General features: G+C 48.6%; 1 protein-coding gene across 2 annotated transcripts in view; it reads left to right on the top strand.

Annotated features, from left to right (window-relative positions):
- MPHOSPH9 (M-phase phosphoprotein 9) overlaps nucleotides 1-18,652 on the top strand; it is a 584,582-nt gene that overhangs the window by 51,848 nt on the left and 514,082 nt on the right. For both annotated transcript variants that reach the window (XM_078667592.1, XM_078667591.1), the window contains exon 2: nucleotides 9,708-9,964. In XM_078667592.1, coding sequence (XP_078523718.1) covers nucleotides 9,891-9,964 — 74 coding nt within the window. In that variant the 5' untranslated portion in view covers nucleotides 9,708-9,890. The remainder of the gene's footprint in view (nucleotides 1-9,707; nucleotides 9,965-18,652) is intronic.

Below are 18,652 nucleotides of genomic sequence, written 5' to 3'. Positions count from 1 at the left end.
TCCAAGCTTCTTTTGCAGCCCTTTCTGCTGCTTCATGCCTCTTTCTGCTTTGATGTCAAGTGCTCCCTGACAGGTGAGACACATGCAGACAGTCCTGTTTTCTTTAACCCAATAGAACATGTTTTTAAAGGCCTATTCCTGCAACGGAAAATACAAAACTTCAAAGTGCTAGAATGAGTCTGAAGGTGTCACATAGCACTCCTTTGTTTTGTGAGCAATTATACAATTTACAAGCATGCCTAATACAGATGTTAGTTGTATTTTTATAGCGCCATCAGTGGATATATGGCACTAGGCAGGTCTATTGTATGCCCCTCTCTTGTTGAGATAATGTTCGAGTTTAGTTTGATTTATATTGGAGCATGTCTTTCTGAAAGAATGTGCTCACTATTGCAGTGCCGGAATAAAACGTATCAATTATGGAGCTTTACCGGTCACATCTTCTGTACTCCTACCCTCCCCCTCCAAGAGAGCCTCCCTTCAGATACAACCCCGTCGCGTATTGTGAGTGTCTATCTCATTCTTTGACCTGGATTTTTTTTAAAGGCATTGACCATCTGCCAAAGAGCCTTCTTTTCATGTCAACACTGGTCTGACCTTCTCGCTTTATTATGGAAGTAATCCTTCCTGTTCCTCTGATTATTTTACTGTATCTAACGATAGAATCCTACCATTCGTCAATTTTTTCAGGGAGTAAAGGGTACTCTATTTTCAGCATTACCCCACAAATTAGAGTTTGGATTTTTGAACTCGTATTGAAAAACGGAAAAAACTATTTACATTTAGTGTCTACTTTTTTAGGTCTCGCTGAGCCAACGCTCACAAACAGCCAAACACACACACAACACCCCCACACACAACACCCCCACACACAACACCCCCACACACAACACCCCCACACACAACACCCCCACACATAACACCCCCACACATAACACCCCCACACACAACACCCCCAACACCCCCACACACAACACCCCCACACACAACACCCCCAACACCCCCACACACAACACCCCCACACACAACACCCCCACACAACCCCACACACACACAACCACACACACAACTCCAAACACAACACAACACACACAACACACAACCACACACACACCACACACACACACACAACCACACACAACCACACACACACAACCCCACACACACAACCCCACATGCAGAACACCACACACACAACACACACAACCATCTATCTATCTATTGCCCTCACTTCTGTCTGTCTGTCTGTCTATCTCCCTCACTCTATCTAGCTATCGCCGTCACTCTATCTGTCTATCGCACTCACTCTATCAATCTATCGCATCACCACAGCATCACTCAGCACCACCACAGAATCACTCAGGGGCACCACAACATCACTATGCGTTACCACAGCATTACTGAATGCCACAGCATCACTTGTCGCCACCCAACATCACTCAGTGCCATCACAGCATCAATCTGTGCAACCATTAAACAACAACTGGTTCAAATAAGTTCTCTCAATGTTTCAAGCTTTATTACAAATGTCACAAAAAATGTTAATATTTCACTTCTGTTCTTGAATTTTCGTCACAATAAAATACACTGAACATAATCTTCACAAAAGTTATTGACAAAAGTTAAAGCTATTGCTATTATAAATTACAATAACTTTTATTTAAGTATTAATTATTTAAAAAAATTAAAAGCCATTATTTGTAATATCAATACATCTAAGTCACGTAAATACAACACATATTGCATTACAAAATGCTATAGGTGTCACATTTGCGAAAGTTAAAACTATTGGCATTGTAAATGACAAAGCTATTAATTTCGCTATTTTCAAAACCAACACATAAATAAAATATTTGTCATTTACAATACCAATAGCTCAACCTTTCCTAATGCGAAACCTATTGCATTGCAAATGCTTGTTTTCTTTTGGTTCGACAGCACCTTAAGCAAAGCCACCACGTTTTCTGTCCGCTATAAGTGCACCCTACCATGTATTCAGCCCTCTATCAACATTGTGCTAGTCAAAGAATGAAATATAGTATGTAAGCATGTAAAGGTTTTGACGTTTTACACTTTTGTTTATTAGCATGTTGCACAACAAAGAGTGCAACACTGATAGTTACAAGGTCAAGTGGCATAAATCACCTCTAACCGCCCTGAACCAATTGCAGCACCAGGTCACAAGACCCTCTCTACCTACGTCATTATTATATGACATCTCTGTATTTGATGTCCTAACTACACTTTTACAATTGCTTGATTAACCTTCTTGCTTTCTCATTTTTTCTTGAAAATGCACCACTTGCCCACTCTTTTTTTCTAAAATTTCCCAGGAGGAGAACCCCCCCCTTCCTAAACCTAAGTTATGGCAGTCAGGCTCACTCACTCACCACAGGGCACTCATCCTGAACTTTTATGCCCCACCACTTGTAAATGTCACCAGACGCCACTGAACATCAATACATTCGGTGACGACATTTGCACACATTATCGTTTGTGTGCAGTAAAACAGTATTTCGGTACAAATGTAATGGTCATTTTAATTGAAAATGTGTTGTCTTTAATTGCAGTGTGCTACCACACCATGCATACTTCACACTTTGCCACTTCACTGTATGCCATACCACTCTATTCTATGAAACACCACTCCACTCAGCGACATGCCACTCCACTCCCATCCCCTCCACTCCAGTCTATCCAACTCCACTCCATTGTATCTCAGTCCAATCTACCCCAGTCTACTCCAATGCAATCTACCCTTCTCCACTCCACCTCATCAATCCCACTTTACTCTAGTCTACCCCTCTCCACTTCAATCTACCCACCACAATCTTCCTCACCCCACTCCAGTCTACCCCACTCTAACCCAATTCCATTGCAATATACCCCACTCCATTACGATCCAATCTTTCCCACTCCAATCTACCCCACTCCACTCCAATCCATCCACCCACTCCACTCGATCTAACCCAATCTACCCCACTCTCCTATACACCAATCAAATCTACTCAACTCCAACCTACTCAACTCCAATCCACTCCACTCTACCCCACCCCACTCCACCCAATCCACCCCACTCCAATGTACCCCAATCGAATCCACCGCAACCCAACCGACTCCACTCTACCCGCCGCCACTCCATTCTTCCCCACTCTGCTCCACTCTACCCCAGTCCAGTTTACCGCTCTCCATTTTAATTTATCACACTCTACTGCAATCTATCCAATTACTCTCAACTCTAATCTACCCACTCCACTCTGCCCCACTCACTTGACTTCAATAGACCCACTCCAATCTAACCCACTCCACTTGAACCAACTCCACTTCAGGCTACCCCACACAGTCCAATCTACGCCACTCCAATCTACCGCACGGTACCCCAATCTACCTCACTCCACCAACCCAACTACAATCTACCTCACCCCACTTTACCCCACCCGAATCCAACCCAGTACAATCTACCCCACTCCACTATACCTCACTTCAATCTACCCCACTCCAAACTACCCAACTCCAGTCATCCCTCTTCAATCTACCCCACTCCAATCTACCCCATTCCAATCTACCCGCCTCTAATCCACTCAATCTACCCCACTATACTCCACTCCATTCCACTCTAACCAATTTAACCCACTCCACCGCACTCCCATTTATCACATGCCATTCAAATCTACTCCAGTCCAATCTAACCCAATCCACCCCTCTCCAATCTGCCCTCCCCACCCCAAACTACCCTATTCCAATCTACCCCAACCCATCCCAATCTACCACACACCACTCTATTACACTCCACTCCAAACTAGCACACTCCAATATACTCCAGTCTACCCCACTCTAATCTACCCCACTTCAAGATACCCAATCCACTGCACTCCACACTTCCCCAATCTGTTCCAGTCTACCCCAATATATCCCCTCCACACTGCCCCACTCCAATCTACCACACTTCAATCTTTCCCACTCTACCCACTCCAAACTACCCAAATCTACTCCCATTCCGTTCTACCCTAATATAATCCATCCAATCTACCCAATTCCACTCTTCCCCACTCCAATCTACCCAAATCTAATCGACCCCACTCTACCCCTATTTGCCCCAATGAAATCTACCCCACTCCAATCTACCACGCTAATCTACCCAACTCCCCGCTCCAATCTATTCTAAACCACTCCACTCCATTCTAACCCACTCTACCTCCACTCCACACCAATCTGCCCCACTCCACTCCACACCATACCACTCTACCCCATTCTACTCCACTCCAATCTATCCCACCCTACCCCCCTCCACTAACTATTAGCCATGCGGAACAGCAGCCACACTGGTGTACAACATGGCTAAAACACATCACCAAAGCCTGTAGTTCTCGCATAGGCATGACCTGTTGACTTTGCCAGTGCACGTTTAAAATTTGTTTAATTTGCTTCCAAGTTAAAAACATTATTACCTCGCCAATCCGATCAGCTTACTCCCACATTACTTAATGTTGATCCACAAAGAAATTTCAAATCCATTCCAAAATGTCTGAAACTTTTGGTTTTCCAATATGACAAGCACCCTACACATTCTACCTTTCTGGCTTGTGTGTCACTTGCATCATCATGCAGTATGACATGTTGGATGCTATCCGTCTCCTGCGTGCATCTGTTACTGAAAGTAGCACCTGGTCATCTGGATAGCTTCCTACTGGATATTCCCCCTTCTTTTTAAAGCACTATAAAGTCAGGGAAATTTGTGTTTCGATTCAGTTCTTTGCACTAATGCATTCTACTCTCATGGCACTTGCAACCCTACACCTTTTCTAAATGCATTAAAAAATAATCGTCTTCCTGGAAGATCTATACAGCATCAGGGTTCAGCGTTTCTCCTGCCCCACCACGTGTCGTCCGCAGCATGCCGCCACTTTCTTATGTTGAGTTCCACAGATGAAGGCTAATAAAAACGAGATTTAATAACATTAATAGACACTATTAAATGGTCTTCCTACGACATAGACTGTATACCAACTGTCAGTTTTTAATATAGAAGCGTCATTAACAGCATTCACTTGTGGCAACAGAAAATTCTTATGCTGACTGTACATTCTTAAAGATGTGAGTTACTTTTCGGCAACTACCAAAACTGATACCAGGTAGATTAGTATTTTATTGGGTCTGATCACTCTCTGCAACCCCGTTTTTCCCTTCTAAATGGGGAATGACGTTTTAGTACTTTCCATACCAACATCCACATGTATAGGTATTTACCAGCTTTAATTTTCAAGACTCCTGTTTGAAATTCACATGTAGAAAATTGCAGGGGTTGCATTAATTACTGCTAAATTTATGATTCTGAGCAGGGATTTTAAATAAGTGCCTCTGATAATAAGACCATAATGGGCCCATACTACAAAGTAAATCACACTACAATATCTCTCTCCCTCCAAAGAAGATGTATTTTTGCAACTACATTGAATATGACTGAACACGTTGAGAAATTATTCAATAATTTTGTTTGAAGTTGTTGAGAGGATTTTGGTTCTTTTATTAGCACTTGGCGGTAGGAGAAAAAGCACTTTAACCACAACTGTGTATTTTTAATTGAACAGAGAGGCACTGAAAATTAGATTTTTTACCATTGGGTCAAACTGTAGACAGGATGCTCATATAAGGGCCACAGACACACCATATTCATAATCGCCCCCCTACTGGACTGAACCCCCCCACCCCCACCCCCATTGCTCTTCTTTTCTTCAAAGGGCTCATTGGTCTTGGCAAGCAGGCAGGCACTGGTGCTCCAGGGCAGGTGGTCTTGGATTCCATGGGTGATGTCCCCTCACCTACTTGGGAGACTGGCAGGCCTTGGCCCCCAGTCCTGGTCTCAGGCAGAAGTCTTGCAGATCTTCTCCTCGTGTAGCCTGAATGGCTGCTTGACAGTTGACCGTTTTGGAGACCCCGAGCTCTCCGTCCTGTAGTTCATTTCCAGACACCAAATGTGATTTAGAGTCTGAGCCTTTGAAGTTGATGCTAGGGATTTGCTTCCTTTTGAAGTTCCCTCTCTTCTGCCTTGCCCTTGCTCCAAAAAGCATTCTGTCACAGCAGGAGCGTCTCCAAATCTCATAGACCCACAACACAGACCATGGAAGTGACTAGAGTTTCACATCTGGATCACAGCCACAGTGATGTGTGTATTAAAAGTTTACTCCAGTGTCTCAGCCCTATTCTTTATGCTTCTCTTATCAGCCCCATCTCCTTCTTAAGATTTGCTCATGCCCCTTCCCAGTGACCACTCGCTGAATTGAAGAGCACCAAAGAGCCTGTCTCTCCCTTCCTCCGGGGTATCTCACCCAGCTTACAGAAATACAGCAATCAACAAATATGTCTGGGGGGATTGCTCTACCTCCTCATGTTCCTCCAGTTAGACAGGTCTACCAAAATGTAACCCAGAATATTTTATGCATTATACCATTTACATGCACACATACACCCAGCACATGCATATAACATACACACCCTCCACAGCACTGCACAATCCCTGCATTGTACTATTCACTGGCACATAAACACTCAGCCCATGTATAACACACACGCACTGCACAATGCTACACACCAAACCAAAACAGGGCAAAAGTGAGTTAAGCACATAGCAGCAGAATTTTGAATAAGTGAGCTTGTAGGCCTCACTCCACTGACACAGCTAACAACAACTGTTCACCTTTGATCAATCACTATACAGGATACTACTACCACTGCGCTCGTGCTGCTTAACTCCTGGTAAAGGCAGTAGCCTTTCACCACTATGAGGGTAGCACTTTGAGCAACCCTCCTACTCCAAAAAGACTGCAGTCCATGAGACAGGACTATGTCATGGCGTGCACACATCGATGTTCACCCATTACAACAAAAATCTGCATCAGGGATACAGACATCATTAAAGTTGGGGCACTCAGGGTAGGGGTGCACACCCATCACCATGCGAGGGACTTTTCTATCCCAACATCTCCTTTAATCCATCTTGAATACAATGTTTCATTTAAGGAGAGGAAATGTGCTCCTAAAATGTAAGTACCAACTTTTGTATTTATGAGACTTTTGACAAATATATGTTCATATTGATGTTTTTATCCGTATAACTGTTGCCTGGAAAAAATACAGAATTCCTTTATAGAAGAAAAAGTTATATAGCATACAATTGAATGGTTTGGCTGGTTTTGTAGGAAGTTGGCTCTCTATACAGTGCATTAACCCCTTCGCCACGGGGTTAATTCCCCCGCTGCGCAGCAGTACTCATGACGAGCTGAGCTCTTCATGACTCCGCCCACACAATGGAACACCCCGCACAGGAGGGGAATTAGCCCCGCGTGGGCGTTCCACGGCCAATATGACGAGCTCAGCTCGTCATGAGCACAGCTCCACTGTGCCTCTTGAAGAGCTGAGCTAGTCATGAACCTCGAAGAGGTTAAAAAGAAGTATACTCTGTGGAGAGTTCAGTGGGTCCCCAATTGATGTACAGGGGCTAATGTAGATAATACTAACGCTCTCTTTTGTGGTAGTGTTGGCGAGAGTTAGGCTTATCAGGCGGTAGTGCAAAGCACTTGTACCCACAGAGGCAATAAATGAGACGCATACCCAAAGAATAAATCTGAGACCTAATTAGAAAAATAACACTTCTTTTTATATGTATTATAAAACCAAGAACTTCGTTCAAAGGTAAGTACTGTTTTTGATAGCAATATTCACAAGTAAATACACTGGTCAAAGTTGTGTGCCTTTATGCACAATGCAGTCCTATGGGGAAACAAAGCATGTATGCATAGAGATAAGTGCAGTCGGTTTCAGGGGTTCACCTTTGGGCTGGATGAGCAAAGGTTCCCCTCGCGGTTAGAGCAAACAGATGGCAGGGGCAGAATAGGGACCGCTGGGCCACTCACGAAGTGTGTCTCAGTGATCTTTACTCCCCTCGACAGCTGCTTGGTCATGGTGCAGTGGGAATACGGCATGGACTCAACCTGTTGCTGTTTGGTGCAGGGCATCCGGCACCCCGGGAATTAGTGCTGCATGTTTCTTGCTGGTTCTAGTGTCTTCACACTCACTGGGTAGACAGCTGTGATCTTCCACAGCACGAGTACTTTCTCCTGGTTGTCTGTGGTGTCGGTTGGGCCGGGGAGCTGCAAGGTGGTTGACCGAACTCTGCTTTTGGGTGCCTGCGGACTGCAGGAGAGTAGCTCCTCTACTTCAAGGGAGACTGTAGGCAGATTTTGAAGTGCTGGCAGGCTACCCAAGGCTTTGGTAAATCTCCAGCTTGCAGGACGAGTCACTGTCACAATTGTTGAGAGAGTTGTGAGTAGGTAGGGTTTTGTGCCCAAAATCTGTTGTTCTTACTAGGCAGAGACTCTTCTTCCTTCTTTTTCTCTTGATTCATGTAAACGGAGCTCTTGGTTTCAGGGGTGTCACCTAAATACTCAATTAAGGGGCGTTTACGGGGAGTGACAGGTAGTAGCCAATGGGATGTCTACCTTTAGGGTGTCTACACCTTCTATATGCCCACTTCCTGTGGGGAGTGGTCATAAGCCTGACCTGTGAATGCTAATTCCGCCCAAATCAAGATGGAGCAATCTGAAAAGTGGGGTCCCTATCATTTAGTTCACCATCAGTGTTGGTGCTATCCTGATGTGGGCACCCCTCCTAATCATACACATTTTGTCTTGCAGCCAAAAGTGGAGTTGGGACAGTGGGTGGGCATCTCCACTATCTGGAGAGGCATGGGTCGCATAACAAAGGCGGCAGGCTATTGAAGCGTTCCACCCTGGAATGCAGATCCAGTGTGGAGGAGGTATAAACGCCTCCTCCCAGAGCAGGCTTTGTTCCTGACCTCCAAGCGTGAAGGCTTTCGGCTCAGGAGGTCAGAAACTTGTCAGTGGTGGCTGGCTGGTCGAGATCAGTCAGTCTACACACTATTAGTCAGTAGGTTTTCAGGGGGCACATGAGGTGCTCTCTGGGTGCATTTCTTACTAAATCAAACATTGGCATCAGTGTGGGTTTACTAAGACGAGTTGTTTGGTACCAAACATCTCGTGGTACAGTGAAGCCATCATTTAGCTGGGAAACTTGTAGCCGCAAGTGTCCAGCCCATGTACTCGGTATGACTTCCCTGGGAACTTGTGGTATCGAAGGGTGAACTTAGATATCCCAGGGACACATCAACTCACGCAGATATGCCCACTCATGAGTTTAGTGCACCCTGCCTATGGCTGTAAGACCTGCTGTAGGGCTGACTTACCTATACCACATGTAGTGTTTCGCAGGCATGGCACTTGGGAATGGGTGCCATGTCGGCTTTTTGTTTTTCTCTGCACCAAGACATGCAGGCTGCAGTGTCGGTTTGCATGAGCTTTGTGAGGAGTTCCTTAATGTGGCACAATTCATGCTGCAGTCCTTAGGGAACTTGTTTAGTTCCAATGCCCCTGGTACCAGGGGCATACTTTACTAAGGGCTTATATGGAGCCTAAAGTGGTGTAAATTGTGGAACAATGGTACAGTTTTGGGAAAGAACATTGGTGCTGTGGACCTGGTTAGCAGGAACCCAGCACACTTTCAGTCAAAGTTGCATCAGATACCAGGCAAAAAGTAAGGGGTAACCATGTCAAAAGGGGGACTTTCCTACACTTGGCTTCTGTATTTAATTACTTCAGCAGTTTAATGTAGTTAAAACTGTCATCTTGTTTCAGAAGTGGCTGGATATTCAAGGCATGCACATTTCCTGATGTTGGAGACGTAACAAGCATGTAGAAGAAGAAGTAAATGCGGATGAAAGGGACCCACTTTCTTCTCATCAGGCTGATTTGGAAATAGGCGAACATGATAATTAATTTCCCACAAAGTTTCACCACCAAGAGCAGTCGTTGATCAAAATGGAGGACGCAGACGCCATGAAATCCTCTCAACATCACCACGCTCCAGCAGAAAATATAGATACAGCTGAAAGGTAAATCTATAGCTGAAGTAGTTTGCTTAAGTAATTATTGGAAAATGCTTGTTATCTAAATCTGCATTCCAAGTAATTATCTACCCCACTTTGTAAAAAAGAAATTTCTTTAGTGATTGTTTTATGTTCTTACAGGTTGGTTTTGGATGGAAGAGCATCTGTATTGGTAGATTTCTTTGTATGCAGTTTATTAAATCAAATGTGAAGCTGGCAGCTGCTTAATACCTAAACCGTTCACATGATTTTCAGTATTCATTTAAGTCTTCAGTCCGGTTTCTCTCTATAGAAGAGTCAAAGATTATCTTAATATGCCTGCTTCGATCTATGATTAACACCCTTAACACCTCCTGTTACACTGTCTTCTGTATACGTTTATTGCATTGACTGGTGAAAAGGAAAGGAGGGATATTGCCCTGTAGTTGCGTATCTCCAAGACTAACCCCTTAGCATCTTCTTTTGCTTCATTCCCTTCTAAGAACTTACTACACTTGCTTGTGACAGAGAAAGGTTGCCCAGTTATGCCTGCCTCCCTCACTCCATAATTAATTATGGGCTGACTAGGTGGCTCTGTTTTAAAGCCATTCCCCTTGCGAGTGTTGTACTCTCCTCCCATTCCTCTCTTCTGGATACGTTGTGAATCCTGTCCCGTATGCGTAGGTTCAACGGTAAACCAGTGATGAGTAGATCAAGGACCCACATTAGAGCAAATTTCTCTGGGTGAATCCCACCCCTTCCCTTCCTTGCAGAATTTGTCTATCTTTGCAATACCTTACATCGCTCTTCCATAACCTTGCCCTTAGTTGGCCATGTTAACGGTAAGGTGACCATAGGGTCTATCGGAAAAACTGCACAGACAATTAAGAATATCCATCTGGTGCCATGTGGTGTATGTGGGATCCACCACAGTGCCCATAGTGGTATACTTTAGGGGCGGGCTGGGCTGACCATATCACTTTGGGTTACAAAGCACGCTCCTGCAGTGATACCAGTCCGGCAGCATGGGTTAGGGTTTCCTCCTGCCCATATTTACTTTCTGGGTTTACTTGCTCATGTACAGAGTTTTATGTGATCAAAGCCTCTATGCAAAACTACTAGGAATGCACCGGTTATACCCGTTGCCACTGCAGTAATATCGGCTTCTATCACACAAAATAGAGCAGGTACATCATGGAGCGCAGTATTGCAAGATTCCCCCAGTACACGTAACAGTTAAAGACAGTGACAGTACAAGCTTTTCATGCCTATTAGCATATTTGGGTCCCTATATCAATTACTTCAAATGCTTGGGTGCAAAGAAATGCAGCAATAAGTTACAACTGAAAATTTGTAATACAACTGCCAAGCATACACATTACTGATTAGGTGCATATTGAATTTTGTGGTCAGCTCTGGAGTTTTGTATCCAGAACTCACCCCGTAATTGCTGTTCAGGGCTGGAGGCTTCATCAAGAATATTGTGTTCTGCTCCAAACACCACTACTGGTGTACGGTCGAGGTCTAGGAGGGGAACTCTGGCCTCAACATCTCTCCTTACCCATTTGATATGGAGAAAAAGATTTATTGAGGTCTGGTGCTTAGACGTCTCAATTCGACCCATGTGGTGAGTAAATTCATTTATCTGAAAGAGACACGTTAGTATTAGATTCCTTACCTTAGAATATCCCCAGGCGTCAGACTGGTTCCGGAAATTTTTGCGTAGCAGTACCCTTGCGCGTCGTCTGCGGCTCCGCGTCCGTCGTCGGTGTCGTGGGTGCCGTGATGACGTCATCGGAGTACTTAGACGCCGCCTCCGCGTGCTGACGTCAGTTCTTCTTTTTTCCGCGCCAGCAAGCGCAGATCTGGAAAAAGCAGTAACCCTAGTCATTTTTTGACTAACTTTTTGATCACTTTTGATCTCGAAGTCTATCGACTCCGACGGTGCCGTAGGGATGCCCGGATTTAAGCACTGCGATGATTGCGACCACCTGATGTCGGTCACGGATCCTCACCGCGTGTGTTTATCTTGTCTCGGCGTCGACCACGACGACAAGGCCTACTCCGACTGCCGGGCCCTCTCTTCGAAGGCCAGACGGGAGCGGTCCCGCATACGGCTCGAACTCCGGCAGTCGGTCCCGCGCCGCGAGAGGTCCCGATCCCATGGGAGGTCGAGGGACAGGTTGCGGGCTCGGAGCCACCACAGTTCCGAGGGTAGGCCGCACTCCTCCGGGTCGAAGTCGTCGTCAGGTAAGCGGCACAAGAAGCCCAAGCGGCATCATCGCTCCTCGGACTCCCCCCGACGCTCGTGCGATGCGGCCGGGGGTTCGTGTGACACCACCCACGCGGCTCCGACTGAGTCGCAGGCGCCGCGTTCAGCCCCATACCCTACGGTCTCTGGGCTCAACGCGACGCCGGAGGAGATCGAGCGCTTCCTCATGGCCATGAGGAAACTCTCTCCTCCGACGGGCTCCGCGGCGCCTTCGGGCCCAGCGGACCCGTCTGGGACCCCTAGCGGGTCGGGGGGTTCTGCCCCGACGCCGTCGGGTGCTTCGGCCCCGGCGCCGCCGACGCCTTCGGGCCCGGCGCCGCAGGACGCTGTCGGACCCCCTTCGTGATCTGGTTCGTCGCCGGTGGACCTTACGACCTCCCCGGCGTCGGACCCTCAGGTGTCGCCTCCGGCGCCGTGCCCGGTTCCACCTTCGTTCCTGTTCCGGCGCCGGGACGGCCCCGATGGGCGCCGCTCCAGACGTCGTTTGGGGAGTTTCACTTCTATGAACAGGCCCCATTAGCTGAGAACCCTGAGTTTCAGGAGATGGGTGATGAAGAGGACTGGGAGGGGTCTGAGGACCCTCTGACCAGGGAGTGTCAGTCTCATGAGGACTGGACAGGAGACCTTGGGGAGGCCAGTGGCCTGGACACCTCTCCAGACACTGGTTTTGTCTCCCCTCCTACCGTGGCTTCAGAGGAGGGGGCAACATATAGTGTGGTGCTGATGAGGGCTGCCAAGGCCTTGGGCCTTGAGCTCCCCGTCGCGGCCGTGAGGACTAACCTCCTCACTGAGGTCCTTAAACCGCAGTGAAGCTCGGCCGAGCCTCTGCTGCCCTTTAATGAGGCCTTGACCGACGTTCTTCTGGGCACTTGGTCCAAGCCCGCTACGGGTTCGCCCGTAGATAGGAACGTGGCCAGACGCCACCGCCCAGCCCCGGGCGACCCATGTTTCCTGTCCTCCCACCCTACCCCCGAGAGCCTGGTCATCCAGGCCTCCATATCCCAGACCGCATTCCCGTCGGCCCCGCCGGACAGGGAATCCAAGAGGTATGACCAGTATGGGAAGAAGATCTTCTCATCCCTTAGTCTAGGCCTGCGGTCTTCCAACACCGCCTGCCTCTTGGGACGTTACACCCACTCTGTGTGGGATAAGGTCGCGGAAGTGCTGCCAGAGTGTCCGTTGGAGGTACGGGCCAAACTCAGCCAAGCCCTTGTGGAGGGCCGGGATGCAGCCAAGTATTCTATCAGGTGAAGGCTGTATACCACCGACTCGCTAGGTAGAGCGATGGCAACGACGGTGGCGGTCAGACGCCACGCCTGGCTGAGGTCCGCCAACTTCTGGGCAGATGTCCAGAGCACACTCGTGGACATGCCGTTCGATGGCCGTCGCCTCTTTGGCGACAAGGCAGACCATGCGCTTGAGCGCTTTAAGGACTCGAGGGCTACGGCCAAGTCCTTGGGCCTCTCGGGCCAGCGCCAGCAATCGGCTGCCTTTCACTCCTTTCGTGGCCACGGAAGGGGTGCGCCCACACGCGCCATCAGCCACGCTCCGCAGGGCAATACCCAACGCGGTGGTGGCCGTGGGAACCGCCGTCCGGGCAGTCGGGGGCAGCGGCGAGGTCAGTCCACACCTTCCCCCGCAGCATCCGCCTCAAAACCCTCCTAGTCCGTGCTTTCAGGCCCATGTGACGCCAGTGGGGGGCAGGGTTCGCCATCACCACCTCCACTGGCGCACTGTCACTTCGGACAGGTGGGTGCTGCAGATCGTCCGAAGGGGCTACTCCCTCCCCTTCGAGGCGACTCCTCCAGCCCTGCCACCGCAGAACCACCGTGTATCGGGGGATCATTTGCGACTTCTGCAGGAGGAAGTTATGGCCCTCTTGGCCAAGGGGGCCATCGAGCGCGTTCCTGGGCCAGAAGTAGGGTGTGGTTGCTACTCCCACTACTTTCTGGTACCCAAGAAGGGCAAAGGGGGCCTACGCCCTATCTTGGACCTACGGAACGTCAACGGCTTCCTCCGGAAGGAGAAGTTCAAGATGCTGACACTGGCTCAGGTCCTAGCTGCCCTGGACCCAGGAGACTGGATGGTAGCGTTGGACTTGCAGGACGCCTATTTCCACATCCCCGTCCTGCCGGCCCACCGGCGCTACCTGCAATTCACGGTTGGCCACGAGCACTTTCAGTTTACCGTGCTCCCCTTCGGCCTTACCAGCGCCCAACGGGTGTTCACAAAGGTGATGGCGGTGGTCGCAGCTCATCTGCGCAGGTTAGGGGTTTCAGTCTTCCCCTACCTCGACGACTGGTTGTTGAAGGCGGGCTCGCCCCAGACAGTCGTCAACCACCTCCAGAGGACGGCAGACCTCCTGCACCAGCTGGGGTTCTCCATCAATGTGCCGAAGTCACACCTGTGCCCCTCTCAGAAGCTCCTCTTCATCGGAGCGGTTCTGGACTCGGCGCGGTTTCGGGTTTATCTGCCCGAACAGCGGGTCCGGGATATTCAGGCTCTGATTCCCATCTTTCAGCCGTTATCCCGGGTTTCGGTCAGGTTGACGCTGCGGCTTCTGGGGCTGATGGCCTCCTGCATCCTACTGCTGCATCACGCCAGGTGGCGGATGCAGGCTCTGCAGTGGGACCTGAAGTTTCAGTGGGCCCAGCATCAGGGCAACCTATCCGACCACGTCCTGATCTCGGAGGGCACTGCGAGACAGCTGCAGTGGTGGCTTACGGACTGCGATTGGGTCAGCGGCAGATCCCTCTCCCTTCCCCAACCGGAGCACGTAGTTGTGACGGACGCGTCCCTCCAGGGCTGGGGAGGCCACATGGGAGAGGCGGAGATCAGAGGCCTCTGGTCTCCGGCAGAGACCCCGCTCCACATCAACCTGTTGGAGCTCAGGGCGATTCGTCTGGCACTGAAGGCATCCCTCCCCTCTGTCCGGGGGAGTGTAGTGCAGGTGTTCACGGACAACACCACCGCCATGTGGTACTGCAACAAACAGGGCGGGGTGGGGTCGTGGACCCTTTGTCAAGAGGCTCTTCGCCTTTGGCAATGGCTGGAACGCCAGGGCGTGACCCTGGTGGCTCAACACCTGGCAGGTTCTCTGAACGCCAGGGCGGACGAGCTCAGCCGTCGGTGCATGATGGATCACGAATGGCATCTGAACTCTGAGGTGGCGCAAGGCCTCTTTCAGCGATGGGGAGAGCCTTGGTTAGATCTATTCGCCACCGAAGAGAACGCGCAATGTCATCTGTTCTGCGCGTTGGAATTTCCAAGGCGGCACTCGCTCGGAGACGCTTTTCATCGCGAGTGGAGTTGCGGTCTGTTGTACGCCTTTCCGCCTATACCACTTCTGCCCTGAGTGCTGAAGAAGATCAAGCGCGACCGGGCCCAAGTCATCCTTGTGGCTCCGGACTGGGTGAGAAGGTACTGGTATCCAGAGCTACTCAGTATGTCAGTCGATCCCCCGGTTCGTCTGCCTCTTCAGGAGGACCTTCTGTCGCAGCAGCAGGGGACGGTCCTCCACCCGAACCTGTCCAGTCTCCACCTCCATGCTTGGAGATTGAGCGGCGACAGTTGAGGCCATTTGACTTGCCTCCTGAAGTTTGTAACATCATTCTGGCAGCCAGGCGTCCCTCCACAAAGTCGGTATACGCCTGCAGGTGGAACAGATTTGTGGCATGGTGCACAGCAAAGGCTGTGGATCCCCTCAATGCCCCTCTTTCTGAGGTCCTTCTCTTCCTTCTTTCTCTTGCCCAGCAGGGCTCTGCTCTGGGCACTTTCAAGGGCTACACTTCTGCCCTTTCAGCCTTTCTCAGGCTGCCTGATCAACCTTCTTTGTTCATGTCCCCTATTGTTAATAGATTTCTTAAGGGCATCACACACACGTTTCCTCCTGTTCCGTTTGTGATGCCTCAGTGGGACTTGAACCTGGTTCTTACATTTCTGATGTGCGCTCCCTTTGAGCCACTTCACAACTGTCCTCTTCGCCTTCTTACTTTGAAGACTGCTTTCCTGGTTGCCATCACCTCTGCCAGGAGAGTGAGTGAGCTCCAGGCCCTTTCTTGTACTCCACCTTTCCTTTCTGTCCATCCGGACAAAGTGGTGCTGCGTATCAAACCTTCTTTCCTGCCCAAGGTTGTCACGGCCTTCCACATCGGGCAGTCTATCACCTTGCCAACCTTCTTCCCGCCACCGCATCCCTCTAAAGCGGAAGAGCGGCTCCACCGTCTGGACCCAAAACGTGCGCTCTCATTCTACTTGGATCGCACACGCCAGTTCCGGGTGGATGACCAACTCTTTGTTGGTTACGTGGGCGCGAAGAAGGGGAAAGCGGTGCACAAGAGGACCATCTCCCAGTGGATCATCCTGTGTATCCAGGCATTCTACTCCTTGGCTAGAAAGGAGCCTCCTGCTGGATTGCGGGCTCATTCTACCCGAGCCACGGCGACTACCACTGCCCTGGGCAGGGGAGTGCCCTTACAAGACATTTGTCAGGCAGCTACGTGGGCATCGCTGCACACGTTTGCAAGACACTACTGCCTGGACAGCCAAGTCCGGAGGGATGGCTTCTTTGGCCGTTCCGTCCTCCAGGACTTTCTGGTGTGATTATTGGTTCGCAGACCCACCACCGGGGTTGGTATTGCTGGGTATCTATTCTAAGGTAAGGAATCTAATACTAACGTGTCTCTTTCAGATGCACAAGTTACTACTTGTGTAACGATATATCTGTAAGAGACATTAGTTAGTATTAGATTCCTTACCGACCCACCCATCCTCCCAGTTCTGCGAACCGATATCTAGGGTTAGGGTTATCCCCTTTCAGGGCCCTAGTTTCAATGGCACCAGTGTTGGTTTTTAACATGGCTCTGCGTTTCTGGCGCGGAAAATCTGTGTCTAAGAACTGACGTCAGCACGCGGAGGCGGCGTCTAAGTACTCTGACGACGGACGCGGAGCCGCAGATGACGCCTACCGACGCGCAAGGGTACTGCTACGCAAAAATTTCCGGATCCAGTCTGACGCCTGGGGATATTCTAAGGTAAGGAATCTAGTACTAACTAATGTCTCTTACAGATATATCGTTACACAAGTAGTAACTTGTGCTCTACTCCCAGTGGTCGTTTTAACTTAAATGTTTGCATGGCTTGAACTTTGGCAAACTAATTCTCAGTGGCCTAGATCTAGTCTCTTTAATGTGTATTTGGTTTTTATGTGCTAAGAAGGAATTAAATCCCTCCCTTACCCTGGATGGTACTTACCGTGCTCAAAGTTGCAATTTGTGTATAATTTTAGCAATCTTCATGTCTGCTTGCGTAACACTTGTTTGCTTTTTCCTGCTAACAGCATCAATTATATTTCATGGCATGCATGCCTTCCTCTCCCTAATCTCCCTGTGACAAGTTGATATGGCTGGGTGAACAATCAGTTACGTGTCTGCTTAGTGGCCACATGACAAGTGCTAAGTCTGCAATCTGTTCTGGCTTATTAGTAAAAAGCACTTCATACACTGAGATGAGGAAGTCTATACTTCTAAACGAAAAAGGCAAGACCACAGATCCCAGATAGCAGTGTGCTGCTGCCTAAAGTCCATACTGGCTGAAGGAGTTATACATGACATGGGCCGCCAGGGCAGCACTTAAACCACCTTTCAGGATCATCTCTGAATTGTGAACAAACTGGAGTCCTATCACATAACGAGTACGCTTTCACCTGTAAAGGTCAATAAGTACAAGTAATGAGTAACATTGCATATTTACTTCAAAAAACCTGTCGCTGGTTCAGATTCACTCACATGTCACTGAAAGATTATTAGAGTTGGCACAATCCGTAACAAATTAGAATCGCCTCTGAAAGGTCACTTGGTTCAAACGGAATCAGTCCTCTATCTAATAAAGACTAATGGGTATTTGTTGCCCAATTCAACAGTACACATTTGATCAACCTTGAAAAGATGAAAGGCTGAATGGACAAGTAATGATAATATGTGACCATAGTGTCAACCACAGACCCCATGGTCAGATTAGTTGACTGACCTATTCGAAGAAATTGGATTATTGGTAGCTACCCACCTCCAGTGATATTCGCAATCCTTATCAGGGCGATACACTAACTAAAGCTCCGCTCTACTGTAGTGTAGTTCCTATATTCCCAATAGGCTCTGCGCATTGGAATAATATCTTCAGTAGTGTAGACGTAGGACTGAGGTTAACTAGGTCTTTTACTGACGATATTAGACTTAAGTTTTATGTGCCAGCAAGCTCAGAGTTCACTAGAAACTTTCTCGAATAGGCGAGGAGGATTTTAACCTCCCTGGATAGACAAGAAGGGATTTAGTTTCTGACAACCATAGAGCATGACAACTTTGCTCTCCCTAATCAAGAGTATATCTCTAGAGTCGTGTGAAAACAAAAGACAGCTATTTTACTCAGTCAATACGTGCATACTTAGT

This window comes from Lissotriton helveticus, chromosome 11, assembly GCF_964261635.1.
Source record: "Lissotriton helveticus chromosome 11, aLisHel1.1, whole genome shotgun sequence".
NCBI lineage: Eukaryota > Metazoa > Chordata > Amphibia > Caudata > Salamandridae > Lissotriton > Lissotriton helveticus.
The sequence above is the reverse complement of the archived record's forward strand: the minus strand, read 5'-3'. Positions and strand labels throughout refer to the sequence as shown.